Source organism: Hyaena hyaena, unplaced genomic scaffold (assembly GCF_003009895.1).
Source record: "Hyaena hyaena isolate Hyena2069 unplaced genomic scaffold, ASM300989v1 scaffold_8, whole genome shotgun sequence".
Taxonomy (NCBI): domain Eukaryota; kingdom Metazoa; phylum Chordata; class Mammalia; order Carnivora; family Hyaenidae; genus Hyaena; species Hyaena hyaena.
The window spans coordinates 7,255,758-7,269,387 of NW_024080640.1; the positions used below are offsets into that span (position 1 = coordinate 7,255,758).

General features: G+C 40.3%; 1 protein-coding gene across 2 annotated transcripts in view; it reads left to right on the forward strand.

Annotated features, from left to right (window-relative positions):
• The window catches only part of BPGM (bisphosphoglycerate mutase), a 54,274-nt gene extending 41,391 nt beyond the window's left edge, over positions 1-12,883 (forward strand). For both annotated transcript variants that reach the window (XM_039242950.1, XM_039242946.1), the window contains exon 5: positions 10,801-12,883. In XM_039242950.1, coding sequence (XP_039098881.1) covers positions 10,801-10,982 — 182 coding nt within the window. In that variant the 3' untranslated portion in view covers positions 10,983-12,883. The remainder of the gene's footprint in view (positions 1-10,800) is intronic.
• Positions 12,884-13,630: the final 747 nt, after the last annotated feature.

A 13,630-nucleotide genomic window follows, 5' to 3' on the forward strand; every position in this document is an offset into this window, starting at 1 on the left:
GTTGGGAAGAAGGAAAATAAAAGGATGTCTTATTGGAGATAATCAGTCGGCTCAATTTTATTTTATCTGCTTCATGTTGTATTCTAAACGTATTCTGAAATGTACAATATTATTATCTTCCTTTTAAGGGACGTAGACTAGGAGCCCCTAAGGACTCAGGCTCACCAATTTGGGGCATCAGTGACTGCACTGTGACACTTACAGGGGGTTCTTCCTTCCCCTTTCTCCCTTCATGAAGTAATACCAGGCATTTGTGCTTTTTGAGTGACCTGCTCTGTCCTCTGTTTTCCTGTAGGTAGCAGCAGTAGTTAGCCCAGGATATTAGAATGCATTTCTCTAACATTCCTTGCCCATTCTGCTTTACTTTTCTCTATGAGGCTGTGAAAATGTGGACAGTGTATGTGAAATAAGTGAAAATAGGTTATTGGTAACCAAACAAAGTGATCTTTACGAGGTTTTATTGTAAACGTTTTTTTAGCATGTGCTTCTACCCCTAATTTTTATAACATGGCCAAGAGCCAAATCATTACTCGTATGCCTGCATCTATTAGTTGTGCAGAGATCTAAATTCTGCAGACTTTATTGGCTATTAAAAGTGTTATTGGCTAGACATGGCACTCAATCTGTTTGTGTATATATCTTATTTACTCAACTACATAAAGGGTTCTATTCTTCCTCTTTGAGAATAGTCAGGTATTTGATTAATGATAAATAACTTCATCATTGTTGGACCACAGTACTTTATTGTTTGAAGAAGAGTCGAGCCTTCTGTTAGGTCAACAGCAAACTGAAATTCAGAATTCTGAAGTTTCTGCCAGAAGATGTATTCTGTTTGACCACTCCAGTTCCCTTTTTTCCAGAGATGAGACTTCAGTCTCTCTGTGGCCAATCTCCCTTCCCTAAAGAAAATGCCATCATTTCCTTCAGGAACCTCTTTTCTTCCCTGTCTTAGCTAGGAAACCCTCCCTTTAAAAATGATTTCTTGCTATTTAATACCATTTATTCTTCAACTGTCTTTGGGTTTAGATGTCTTTAAGATTATTCTGCATCCCTAGCCACAGCCCAATCCAGGTACCCCTTCTGGGTTTTCACTCTTTGTTACTGCTCTTTTTTGAAGGGAATGGGAAGGTTTAACTAATGGTAAAGAAGACTGTCACCCTGGTCAGAGTAGAGCGAGAATTACCTGTGGACGGCACGGTTACCCATAGAAAGCTTACTTTCTGTATTTGAGGGAGGTTTTGAAACCATTAATAATTTACTGAAAAACAATCATTTGGTATAGCCGCTGTGGAAAACAGTCTGGCATCTTCTCAATAGATTAGACATGCACTTTGCATATGACCCACCAGTTCTATTTCCTAGGTATTTTCCTGTATTCATTTCCTAGTGCTACTGTAACAAAGTACCAATAAGTGCAAGGCTTAAAACAACAGATAACTAATTTTCCTCACAGTTCTGGGGGGCTGGAAGTCCTAAATTAAAGTGTTGCCAGGGTCATATTCTCTCTATCCTTTCTTGTGTCTTCTAGTTTCTTGGGTTTGTTGAGCATCTTTGGCATTCCCTGGTTTGTAGATGTGTCCGTACAGCCCTCAGTCTTCACTTGCTGTCTCTTGTCCAAACTCCTCCTTTGCGTAAGAACACAAATAAAATTAGAGTAGGACAAAAGATCTCATTTTAACTTGATTACCTCTATAAAGATCCTATTTCCAAATAAGGTCACATCTGAGGTTAGGACTTCAACATAACTTTTTTGGAGGGGTAACAGTTCAACTCATAACAATACTTAAGAGAAATAAAAACCTATGTCCAAACAAAAACGTGTACACAAACCTTCATAGCAGGATTATTCATAGGAGCCAAAACACAGAAGCATCCCAAATGCGTGTCACCTAGTGATCAGATACATTAAATTTGGTATCCATATAATATAATATAATTCAGCAATGAAAAACAGTGAAATACTCCTGTGTGCTACAACATGGATGAACTTTGCAGTCATCATTCCCTGAAAGAAGGGAGTCACAAAGAAACATTTATTGTGCAGTTCAACTTAAATGTCCAGAATGGCCAAATCTTTACAGATAAAAAATAGATTATGTGTTTCCTAGGCCTGGAGTGGAGGTGGAGGAGTGTGGAATAAAGAGTGACTGCTGTTAGGTACAGAGTTTCTTGTTGGGGTGGTGAAACGTGCTGAAATTGATTGTGATGATGGTCGCACATACTTAAAGCCACTGAGTAAATGGGTAAATTGTATGGCATGTGAATTATCAAATTAAAGCTGCAAAAATAGTTTAATCAATGGGATTGAAAGAGTAAAGGATCTAACATAGACAAAAATATTTTAGGGCAAATATGGGAAGTACTATCCAAAGTAGGCATGTATGGATGTGGCGTAAAGAATAAGGAAAAAATAAAATAAACTACAGCTTTGACCGCTAGAGCAGAAATGCTGAGAAATTAGTAGGCCTTAGTCCTCAAGCTTTATTTAAGCTTTCTTCTGGAGATCTTTTTTTTTTTCCCCTAAGTTGGATGTATAGCACTAAATCACTTTTCAGAGTTTAACGCAACTGAAGCACCCTTAAATTATAATTCTTATCCCTATCCCTATCTACAGGCCTTATACAGAATGTTGTTATTTGGAAGATAACTGATTTAAAATAGCAGTGTTCATGCTAGACGAGGCAAATGGTATGAGATTGGAGGAGGAAGTATGTAAAAGTAGGAAAGCTGTGGAGTTGGCCAATGTCTGCAGCAGAGGACAAGGGAGGTGTAGATGAGGGAGACAAGGAATGGAAATGGGAGGGTCGGTGACCAGGGCGGATGGCAGACATTCAGGATGAAAAAAATGGCTGAAAATCCAGAATATGCCATTAGGCACAAGCCCTAGGATGGGAAAACAAATGGTGTGGATGTGAAGATTGGGATCTTCACATAGGAAGGCAGAGGCTGGCGTGTACTCTTGGCTCGCCCATCCCAGTAGAACAACTTTGTTCCTTTTGGCCTATAGTTCCCCCTGGTGGTGCCGTTGTTAAGATTCATGGAGCTCTTTGGTGTTCCTGTGATTCCCTATAATGACCTCCACACCTAACATGGAAGAAATTATTTTAGATTTTAGAATCACTTCATAAATTAGTTACCATGTCTTGTTTTAGGGGTTCCCTAAATGCCGATTTCTACTAATAGATTTCTCTTACGCTGTAAGAGATTCATGTATTCTATGTCACAGCTCTAAGAATTAAGCATAAATGACTTTCCCAAGGTCAGAAGAAATAGTGTGTTATTTCTTCCACATAATTTCTGTTAATGATATTTTAGATTTTTAGAAATTTATTCTGGATGTATAGGTTTACAAGATTAGGAATACCAGCATTAGTTCTCTTACCTCACATGTCTGACTTTCAGGCACTCAAGTTATAGGGTTTTATGTGGTACCTGATAAATTCCCAGCCTAAAAGAAAGCATTCCTTTGAATTTGGATGCTAACTTAAAAAAAATTTTTTTTTAACATTTATTCATGTTTGAGAGACAGAGAGAGACAGAGTGTGAGTGGGGGAGGGGCAGAACAAGAGAGAGACAGAATCCAAAGCAGGCTCCAGGCCTGAGCTGTCAGCACAGAGACCAAGTGAGGGACTCGAACTCATGGACCACAGGATCATGAGCTTAGCTGAAGTCGGACACCTAACTGACTGAGCCGCCGACGAGCCCCTGGATGCTAACTTTCTAAGACAACAGAAATTAAGTGAATCTTAGGGGGAAATATAGATATTTACCTTACAGGAAGGACTACTGGTCAATTTATTTGTGTGTATATATGTTCATTTTGTTGAAAACGATCATAAAATTTACCATTTTAATTGCCAATTTATTCTTACTGTACAGTTACATGACTATTATCACCCCCATTTTCTGGTTGATACCTGTTGTTCCAGTGCAATTATTAATAGCATCTCCTTTCACTTTCAAAAGTGCCCTGCTTGAAAAGTTTTGTGGTCAGCTTACCATAAAGATGTTAGCCTTTACTAGTATTTAGAATGAATCCCTGAAATGGGTGTGACCAGGTACCATATTTCCTCTAACCACAAAAGTTGCTAAATTCATTGCATTGATTACAAAAGTAAAAATGTTGGTGGTTATAGATTCATCTGATTCCTAGTCATGCTTTCTAGATATGTTTATATAAAATTCTCTCCTATTAACAGGATCTTTTAGGGAACTGGGCAATTTTTCCCTGTATTCTCCTTAGACTGCCTGACAGACTTAAAACATGTTACCTTCTGAGGGGGAGGAGTGTGGTGGCTGATAGAATCAGTGATAGCATACTTTCATATCACAAAAATACTTTTTTGTTTAAAGACATTAACTTTGAGGATTAAGGATGATGACCCAGTTAAATAACTAATTAGAATATTAGTCTACCCTGAAATCTCAAAGTGCTTTATGATCTTTCTACTTAAAAGTATACTAGTGTTACACATCTACTCTACCTTGTATATGCCTCAACAATGGAGAGTGTTGGTTCTTAAGATGTTACTTTCGTTCTCAACTATTTGGACATTATACTGTAGGTAGTCAAGTCCTGACTGACACTTCTTCCTTTTGTGAAAAAGATGCTGTTGAGGGAAAAAGAAACCCAGACAGACCTCAGCTGACTTAGCCATGATCATGATAATTAGTTGGAGTTGTGAACTCCACCCAAACCCAGTTCACCGAGTTTCCACACATGATTACCACCTGGGCTTTTTTGTTTTAAATTTTTTCTGAAAAGTAGTCCTTGCCTTGATCTATTTTTTGTTCGGAATACTATGTTTTAAGAAGCTGAGTCAAGAGTATCTTTGGCAGGTTAACCATTAAAAGTTAATTTGATGCAACTGACTGAGTCTCAAATTATTATTGCTGTTACCCTAACATTGTGGTTTGTGAATGGTGTTCCCTAGTCCAGCCGTGCAAGGTGACCTTTTCTTTTTGAGCGCCTGCTAAGTGCAGCTCTAGGCATTTTAAATACATATCCTGTTTGATACAGGAACTAGAGTGAGGCTGTGAGCTTCCTGGAAAGCTGAGGTTCATCCTGTGTTTTACTCTGCTGTTCAGTGTATCTGGGTCATACTTTGTTTCATTTGACCAATCAGTCATTGATTGCTAAGCTGTTTTGCTTAAAGAAACTGCTCTGTGAAAAGGAACAAACTACTGATACATTCAACACCGTGGCTGAACCTCAACTGCATTATGCTAAGTGAAGGAAATTGTATTAAAAATGCTGTGTATTGTACATTCCTATTGAAGTCTTGGCCTTCAGTAGTTCCGAATGTGACTGTATTTGGACACAGAGTCTTTAAAGAAGTAATTAAAGTAAAATGGGGCCATTACGGTGGCCCTAATCCAATGGGATTGGTGCCTTCATAAGAGGTCAAGACACAGACACACACACACAGAAGACCATGTGAAGATACAGGGAGATGACAGCCATTTACAAGCCAAGGAGAGTGTCTTCAGACCTTAATAAATCCAGAACTGTGAGAAAATAAATTTGTTTGTTTGTTTTAGCAAAAAACAAGCAAACTATGCGTTGTATGACTCTACTTATATGCCTTTCAGAAAAAGGCAATACTATTGGGTCAGAAAACAAATCAGTGGAGGAAAGGGTAGGATGCAGAGAAGTATAAGGAAATTTGGGGGGATTCGTAGAACTATTCTGTGCACTAAAACCAGTGAATTTTACTGCATGTAAATTATACCTCAGTGTAAGAAGTCTTGCTTTTATGCAGTGAAATGACCATTGCCCTATTGGGGACCATGGTTTTTGTTGCATAAGATAATAGACTTGATTAGTTTGTCAACTAGTAGAATTAAATGAAGGTTGCTACACACACCTCATCTTGCCTTTGAAAACTAACCTGGAGAGCACCGGTATGCTCTCTCAAGACTTGGGGAGCAAGTGGTGCTGACTTTACTCAGCACCCAAACCATGGACAGCATAAGGACTCACTGGTCACAGCTCGTCTTCCTAAGTTATCTGTAAACTGTTGGACCACAAAGCTTTGTACTTCGAGGTTGTGAGCTTCTCTAGGAAAGGTTTTTCTGCCCCAGAACTATTTCTGCTCACTTGCCACTGAATTCTCTAGTCTTCATTGGGTCTCCTATCTGTCCTTTTTTCCTTCTCACAACCACTAGGCAAAGAATAGGTCAATGCAGGAGTATGAACAGTATGGTGAGGCAAATGTCACTGATTTGGAGCTAGGCCACACTCTTGTACAACGATTTCAAACACAGGAACCCATGTCAGTGCCCAGGATATGCTCTCACCTGATCAGGACAGCCTCTACCATGTCAATTACTTATTTAGTGTCTCTGCTTTTAAATTGTAGATAATTGGGAGATTGCATTACTTTTAACTGGAAAGTAGTTCTTGACACTTTCAGAAGGACTTCAGACAGACCTATGAGATATTCTATAGTAAGAAATTTCCTACATAAGGGACTGCTTTTCCTGCTTTTAGCAGCATAAAGGATTACCTGTGCTGTGCTATTAAGTCCAGGCAAAAAGCAGGACCCTCCACTGACTGGCTCGGACACACTGCTCACAGAGCACCACCAAGAGAGCTCCTAAGGCAGGCTTCATATCTAAAAGCATCCTGTTCTGTAGCGCTTCAGACAGGCGTGTGTTTCTTTCTCTGTGGTTGGCATAGTCACTTCCTGTTTGTTTCCTGCTGGCCCACACTGAAGGAAAAGCCAGGGACTGAATTGAAGCGTTGGATGTAGTCTGCATTTTGCCAGCGGAAGTGGATTGTTTAGTCTGGGTTCAAGCACAGGACTAGGCAGTTTCAAGTTTGGAATCAGAGTGGCATGCAGGAGACTCGTGAACAACAGGCTTGATCCTGGAAGAACTGGGTGCAGCTGCACACTTAGCAAGGCAGGGAAGCCTTGAGGCGAAATTAGAGAGCCCGGGAGGGCAGGTCAGCCGGGGCCAGCTGTGGTGGCGGGGCTGGTGAGTGCTTCACCTTTGGCATTTTGTTGTGATATTTTGAGAAGCTGCAAAAGCATACCTCCCTACTGTGAAGCAAATGGTTTTCTGGTGGTATGGTCAAGCTTTCTCTTATTCAAAATCTAACTGATGTAGAAAAACCTTTACTTTTAAAAGTTGCTGGCTATTTTAACTATAAAATTCAGTGTGGAATGGGTTCTTCTCTCTGCCTTATTCCAAAGTAGAGGCTGTTATTCTATCATCACGTTACAATATTCAAATAACACCCTTGCACTTGTTCACCAGGCATATCTTTAAGTTGTACAAAGTAGCATCCATACTTTAAAGAGTTCTAATTAAAAATAGGTAGATCATGTATGAAATTGGGAACATCTTGTGTCCGGTCTCATTTTTACAACAGAATACAGACCTTTCACCACAGATCGCCCATCAGCAGGGTTTGAATTGTGACCTACTTGACTGGGAGAGGTAAGTGGGGCATGGGTGGCACCTCACGGCCGAATGAGTTGATTGAAGTGGTTTCCCTCAGTTTCCTAAACTATGCGCCATAGAGTTGGGGTTTGCTCTCGTCTTGTGACACATCTGTCACTCTGGACATCTTTTCTCCTGTTGCCCGAGATTCAAAGATTTTGAGTAAACCCTTCAGAGGAAATCAAAGAAAATATATAGACAAATTTAATTTGAATTGGTTTTAAAATTTGTTTTTTTATGTCTTTATTTTATTTTGAGAGACAGAGAATGAGTAGGGGAGGGGCAGAGAGAGGGAGACACAGAATCCGAAGCAGGCTCCAGGCTCTGAGCTGGCTGTCAGCACAGAGCCCGACGCGGGGCTTGAACCCACGGACTGAGATCATGACCTGAACTGAAGTCGGATGCTTAACTGACTGAGCCACCCATGCGCCCCTGAATTGTTTATTAGCAACTAAATGCCTTTTATTCAAGGCTAAGAGCCTTCTCCTTTTTTTTTTTTTCTTGGTAAGCTTATAAAGGAAACATAGTCTTTAATCAGGGTTTCAAGAGTAAAAGACTAGATGTAATTGGAAAGCCCAGAGAGTTCAGATTTATTTGTTTCAGCTCTGTGCTGAGGGCCTGTCAAATCAGGTACTGTTAAGGATACAGCCCCTAGAATTGGACACGCAAAATCCTTGCTTTTGAGGAGCTTATGTCCCCATTTTGATCTCTTTCTGAAATTCAGCCAGTCCTGGACCTCTGGCAAAGTCTTCAGAGAGTTTTTGTGTGTGGACTTTATGCATTAGAGGTTGTAGTTAATGTTTTATTCCTTATTGCTTGTATTTCTGTGTAAGAAGTAGATTCATACAATATATATAGTTGTAATAGTGGATCATATAGCTAAACAGTTTCTGGATCCTGGCAGCCAATGCATAATAGTATTCTTTACAGTTGAACAAACATTACTGAGTTCTCGCAGTGGGTAAGGCACTGGTCTAAGAGCATATGTGACACAGGGATGGATGAGACATGCTTCCTCTTCTCAAGGCGTTTATAATCCTGGTTGGAGAAGCAAGCATTTGCACAGCCACCTCTAATAGAAGGCAAAGTGTGAATGCTGTAAGTGTATCTTAATATACTTAACTAATGTATATACTTATCAATGTAAGTATGAATATACTTACTAACGTACAGTGATCTTGGGGCACCAGTCAGTGAGGCGTCCGACTTCGGCTCAGGTCGTGATCTCACAGTTTGTGGGTTCGAGCCCCACATCGGGCTCTGTGCTGACAGCTCAGAGCCTGGAGCCTACTTCTGATTCTGTGTCTCCCTAACTCTCTGCCCCTCTCCTACTCACATTCTGTCTCTCTCTCAAAAAAAACATTTAAAAAATAAATAAAGTACAGACATCTCAGTAACTGGTAGTGGTTCCTTTTCCTGCTATAATGACTTGAGGGAGAGGGCTCATAGGTGCAGATTTAACTTTCTAGAGCTAATCCTGTATGCAGAAAATGGAGTTGTTTTGAATTTCTCCCCATATTGGCATTGAGTTGCCTCTTTGACTTACCATAAACTTGCATGATTTCTTACTTGAAATAGCCCAATCATTTGGATTGATTCCTAGATGCTCCTACATGAAGATTCAAGAATTGAAGACAATGGTTGGGGGCTCAAGAAGGGGTGGCTATAGAGTGAGACAGAGAAGGGCAGTTACAGGGTGAGAACTCTGATGTTTCCCTTCAAACATTCTCGGATGCCGTATAAAAAATCTAAGCCAGTTATCAGACAGGGGAAATGCTGTTTGTCCACTCATTTTAACTTTCATATGATGTTCCATTTAATGAATTTATAATATGGTATTGCATAATGCAGTATTGATTCAGTTTGGCTTAATTCAGTGCAGATGCATTATTCTAGCCTTAGGAGTTCTGCTGGCTTGACTTTCTTAGGACGAAGAATGCCTTATGCCAAAATCGAGTAATGAGTAATAGCTTCACTGTGGTTTTTCCTAATTCGCTATTTTAAAATTGCAGTCTCTTAAGTCTCATTGACTGATTATTAACCAGTCTAAGCATTTTAAATATTTGTAAGTAATTAGTCTGCTGTGTGAATGATTTGAGTAGTCATTAAAGTGGAATGTCAACTTGGTGTTTATTGGAAATGTCTCTATTTTTGTTGATGTCTCCTTCCTTTGTATGTGAAATATTATAGTTCTCATGGCCTTTGTTTAGTTGGCTCTTTGATTTGGTCCCGCACAAAAGTAAGTTGTTATCTGAGCCATAGACAAGAGCTCGAGGGTGGTGCTATTGAAGAGAGGAACTATCAAAATCTGGTTAGATCTGGGGCCATGGCCAAACAGGAGAGTCCCATGGGCTCTCCAGCCCCTTGCCAAAGACCTAGAACTCAGTTCTAAGGTCCCAGACTACAACCCCTAAACCTGGCCCATCATGATCCCAGTGTGTTAGCTGTTTCAGTGGGATCAGATGAGTCTGTTCATGCCCTTTACCAGTCCTGAAGACAGAGGAACACTAGGGGCTACTGTTTAGTTAGTACCTAGCCCTTCAGAAGGGCAGAGTATGGATGCAAACATTCTCCACTCTCCTTACACTGAGCTAGAAGTAGCCGTGGACAAGTCAGATGACCAGAGTTGAAGTCCTGGGATTTGGGAATAAGAAAACCAGGTCCAGTGTGATTGCTTTATCAGTTTTGTGATTTGAGAACTTTAATTTAACTTCTTTGGATCTGTTTAGTATTTTTTAACAGCTTTCTTGAGATATTATTTTCATAATGTACAGTACAGTGGCTTTAGTATATGTACAGAATTGCCCGTCTATCACCACAGTTAATTTTGGAACGTTTTCATTATTCCCAAAAGTAACCCTATCCTTAACTGTCCTTTCCCAATTTCCCCATTCCCTCTAGCCCTAGGCAATCCCTAATCTATTTTTCTCACATTAGATTTTCCTACATAAATGGAGTCCTACAACATGCAGTCCTTTATGCCTGGCTTCTTTCATTAGCATAATGTATTCACGGGTCATCAACGTTTAGCACGTATCAGCACTTAGTTCTTTTTTATTGCCAAATAATATTCCATTGTATGGCTATACTGCAGTTACTACAGTTAATTTATCCATTCATCAATTGATGGACATTTAGGATGTTTCCACTTTTTGGCTATTCTACTTTTTGTTTTAATTTCCAGGAAGCTTTTTTACTTCCAGGAACTGTAGCTAGAATCCCTCGCAGTATCTGGTGTAATTCCAGACATGTGGCTAATATGGGACTCAGTAAATGTACAGTGAAACAACCGAACAGAACTACTTTCTGTATTGTCTTTAATGCTTTGTCCCTTCCTCTCCCAATCTACAGGTATCTCCGATGAAGACATTATCAACATCACTCTTCCCACTGGAGTCCCCATTCTTCTGGAACTGGATGAGAACCTGCACGCTGTTGGACCTCACCAGTTCCTGGGTGACCAAGAGGCTATCCAAGCCGCCATTAAGAAAGTAGAGGATCAAGGAAAAGTGAAAAAACGAGTTGAAAAATGAAAGCTTTCCCATTTACTGGCTAGGAATAGCTGCAAAGGAAGTGGCATGCAGTATTTTATGGGTGCTGATCTCTTTCTTTTTTCCCCCTGATTTTTCCAGAACTAGGCAATGGGATAGAGTTTACATAGGTAATTCGGTACATTTTACGGCCCAGATAAAAGATTTAGGATGCCTGATTACTTTATCGTAAGTCTTATGAATGCACTCTCCTGCCAGTCATGTTTGAATTAGTTATTCATGGGGCTAAGTAGTAGTAGTAACCAGTGTGACTAATCTAGGTCCTGAGTTTCTAAGGTGGGAGAGTAACAAGTAGAGGTGGCGTTTAAGGTATTCATCATTTAATAAACCATTATTGAATCACTATTGACAGACACTACTTATTCCACTAGGTAGTTCACTTTTATATTTACTGAGACTTTCTGGGATGATAGTAAGGTTTATTAGATAATATGCTCTACTTATTTATTGCTAGTCTTATCCTTTAGGAAAAGGGATGCTTTGCAAGTTAAAACCAGAGGCCTATTAAATGGGAGAAATCACAGATGGATTCCTACAAGAAAGCCAACAACCAACAATAAGGCACTTTGCCTTGTCTCTAGTCCAGAGACGTCCTTTCTTTGACATTTGGAAAGGTTCCCCTTTGGCTGCTAGGATTAGCCACATGTAGACAGCCATAGCTGTTTGTGTTCTTTTGTTTTGTTGACCTGTTCATCTTTGGGTACTTAAAATTGTTTAAAAGTAAAGGTCTATGACTGGAAAATGAATATCCCCAAAGCATCTCCATACGATTGATAAACATTAGGTAAAGGCCTGTGAACTAGTCTTTGGCTCAAATCTTCTGTAACTCTCAAAGTGTTGCACCTATTTCAATGCATGGACACTCCTAATGCCCTATAAATTGAAAATCAGGGTCAGGGGGAAGATAAAATATAGTGCATGTAGTTTTATTCCCATGAGCAGGAAAAATATGGTACTTTGGGGCTTGTCATACACATGTACCGATTGTCATCAGAGAACAAAAGATTATAGTATGTGACATGAAGGAGCTAGGGTAGGCCACAGACAGAAGTGGATGCTGGCCAGTCTCAATGATACTGTTTTCCACATCATATTTTTAGATGCCATGGGTATATGAGTCATGGTTTCTTTAAACTATTGCCTTATTTTAAGGCAGGTGACATATATTTCAGTGACCGTCATGGAAAAAAATTGTAGCTATTAGTTTTTCATGATATTCCATTGGTGGATTAGTCCATTTGTATCCATTTTATAGTAAATGGCAATCGAAGAAAACTAATTCCAAAACCCTTGCGACAGCCTGGTCTCCATGTGGTCCTTACTTTAGGACGTTTTAGGATAAAGATGGCTGGGAAGAAGAGATGACACTGGTGTGCTCCCAGCTGGCCACATCTGGGACGCACAAGGACAGGGAATGTGGGTGCTTTCATTTCTGACGAACCAGTAGTGTCTGCTGTAGCCCTTCATTTTAGTCCAGGTACTTAACCAAATAATACTCTTTGGAATTCAGAGGTCAGATATTTCTAGAATTCCAAACCTATGGTCAAGCTGTACGTCAGACCATTCTTTAACAGCTCCATCTCTGGAGCTGCCCTGTGAATTTTCTAACCCGAGTGGTGACCGTATCTCAGTGCAACTGAAGATCCTGAGTTGGAGTCTTCCCTTGTCCTCCCCCTGTCCTCGTTCACTTCCAGGGCGCCCCCTGGCAGAGTGATGTGGTTCTGCACACAAAGCTACACTCACAACCAGTCGCTTTGGAATCTGGCAGATTGCCCAAGATCGGGATAATTTTTGCTGATACTTTCTGATGTAATTTGGCTTTTTGTTTTTGAGATCTTGGCTGAAATAAATGAGACATTTATGAAAACCTCATGTAAAATGACTTTCTTTGTAAAGATTTTATTTTCAGTCCCTACACCCGACGTGGCACTCAAACGCACAGCCCTGAGATGGAGCGTCGCATGCTGTACTAACTGAGCCAGCCAGGCGCCCCGTTTTTTTAAAGACCTGTAAAATCATTTTTAACAATTCCAGCAATTCGTCCTTACATGACCTAATGTAGCTGTTTTCTTCGCGCGGCTTACAAGGTATTTAGAATTTTTGATGTAGGAGTCTTGAAGGCCAACCTGCATCCTAATCTTGGCATCCTTCTTTTCTCTGAAGCTGGGACCATAAAAAGGGGGATTTTTTTTTTTTTTTTTTTTTTAAAGGAAAGGTAGATAGCCTGCCTAGAAATTTGGCTGTTAGAGAGGGCAGCCCAGCCGGCCACCAGGATGGACTCGCCCTGAAGCCAGCTAGACCGACTCCTCTGCCCCCAGGCTGGAGTGACTATCCCCGGCTGGAGCCAGTGTGGTAAGATGATGGCCACAGCAAGGTGCTCCTCCCAGGCTTTCAGTTAAATATTTACATGAGTGCTGCATCCCAGTACATGGAGAATTTATTTTTCTAAGGGAGCAGAAGTTCTTCAGAAAATGGAGGTTTTCACTTCTCTAATGTTCATCTGAGCACAGACAACAAAGTGTCCTTCGGTAAGAATGCATTATGTCATGTATTTGTCTTTGATAAGCCGTGCAACCAAGACTTCCAAATGAGACCTGGTTATCTCCAAGCCCATCCAGATTCTTTTCGCT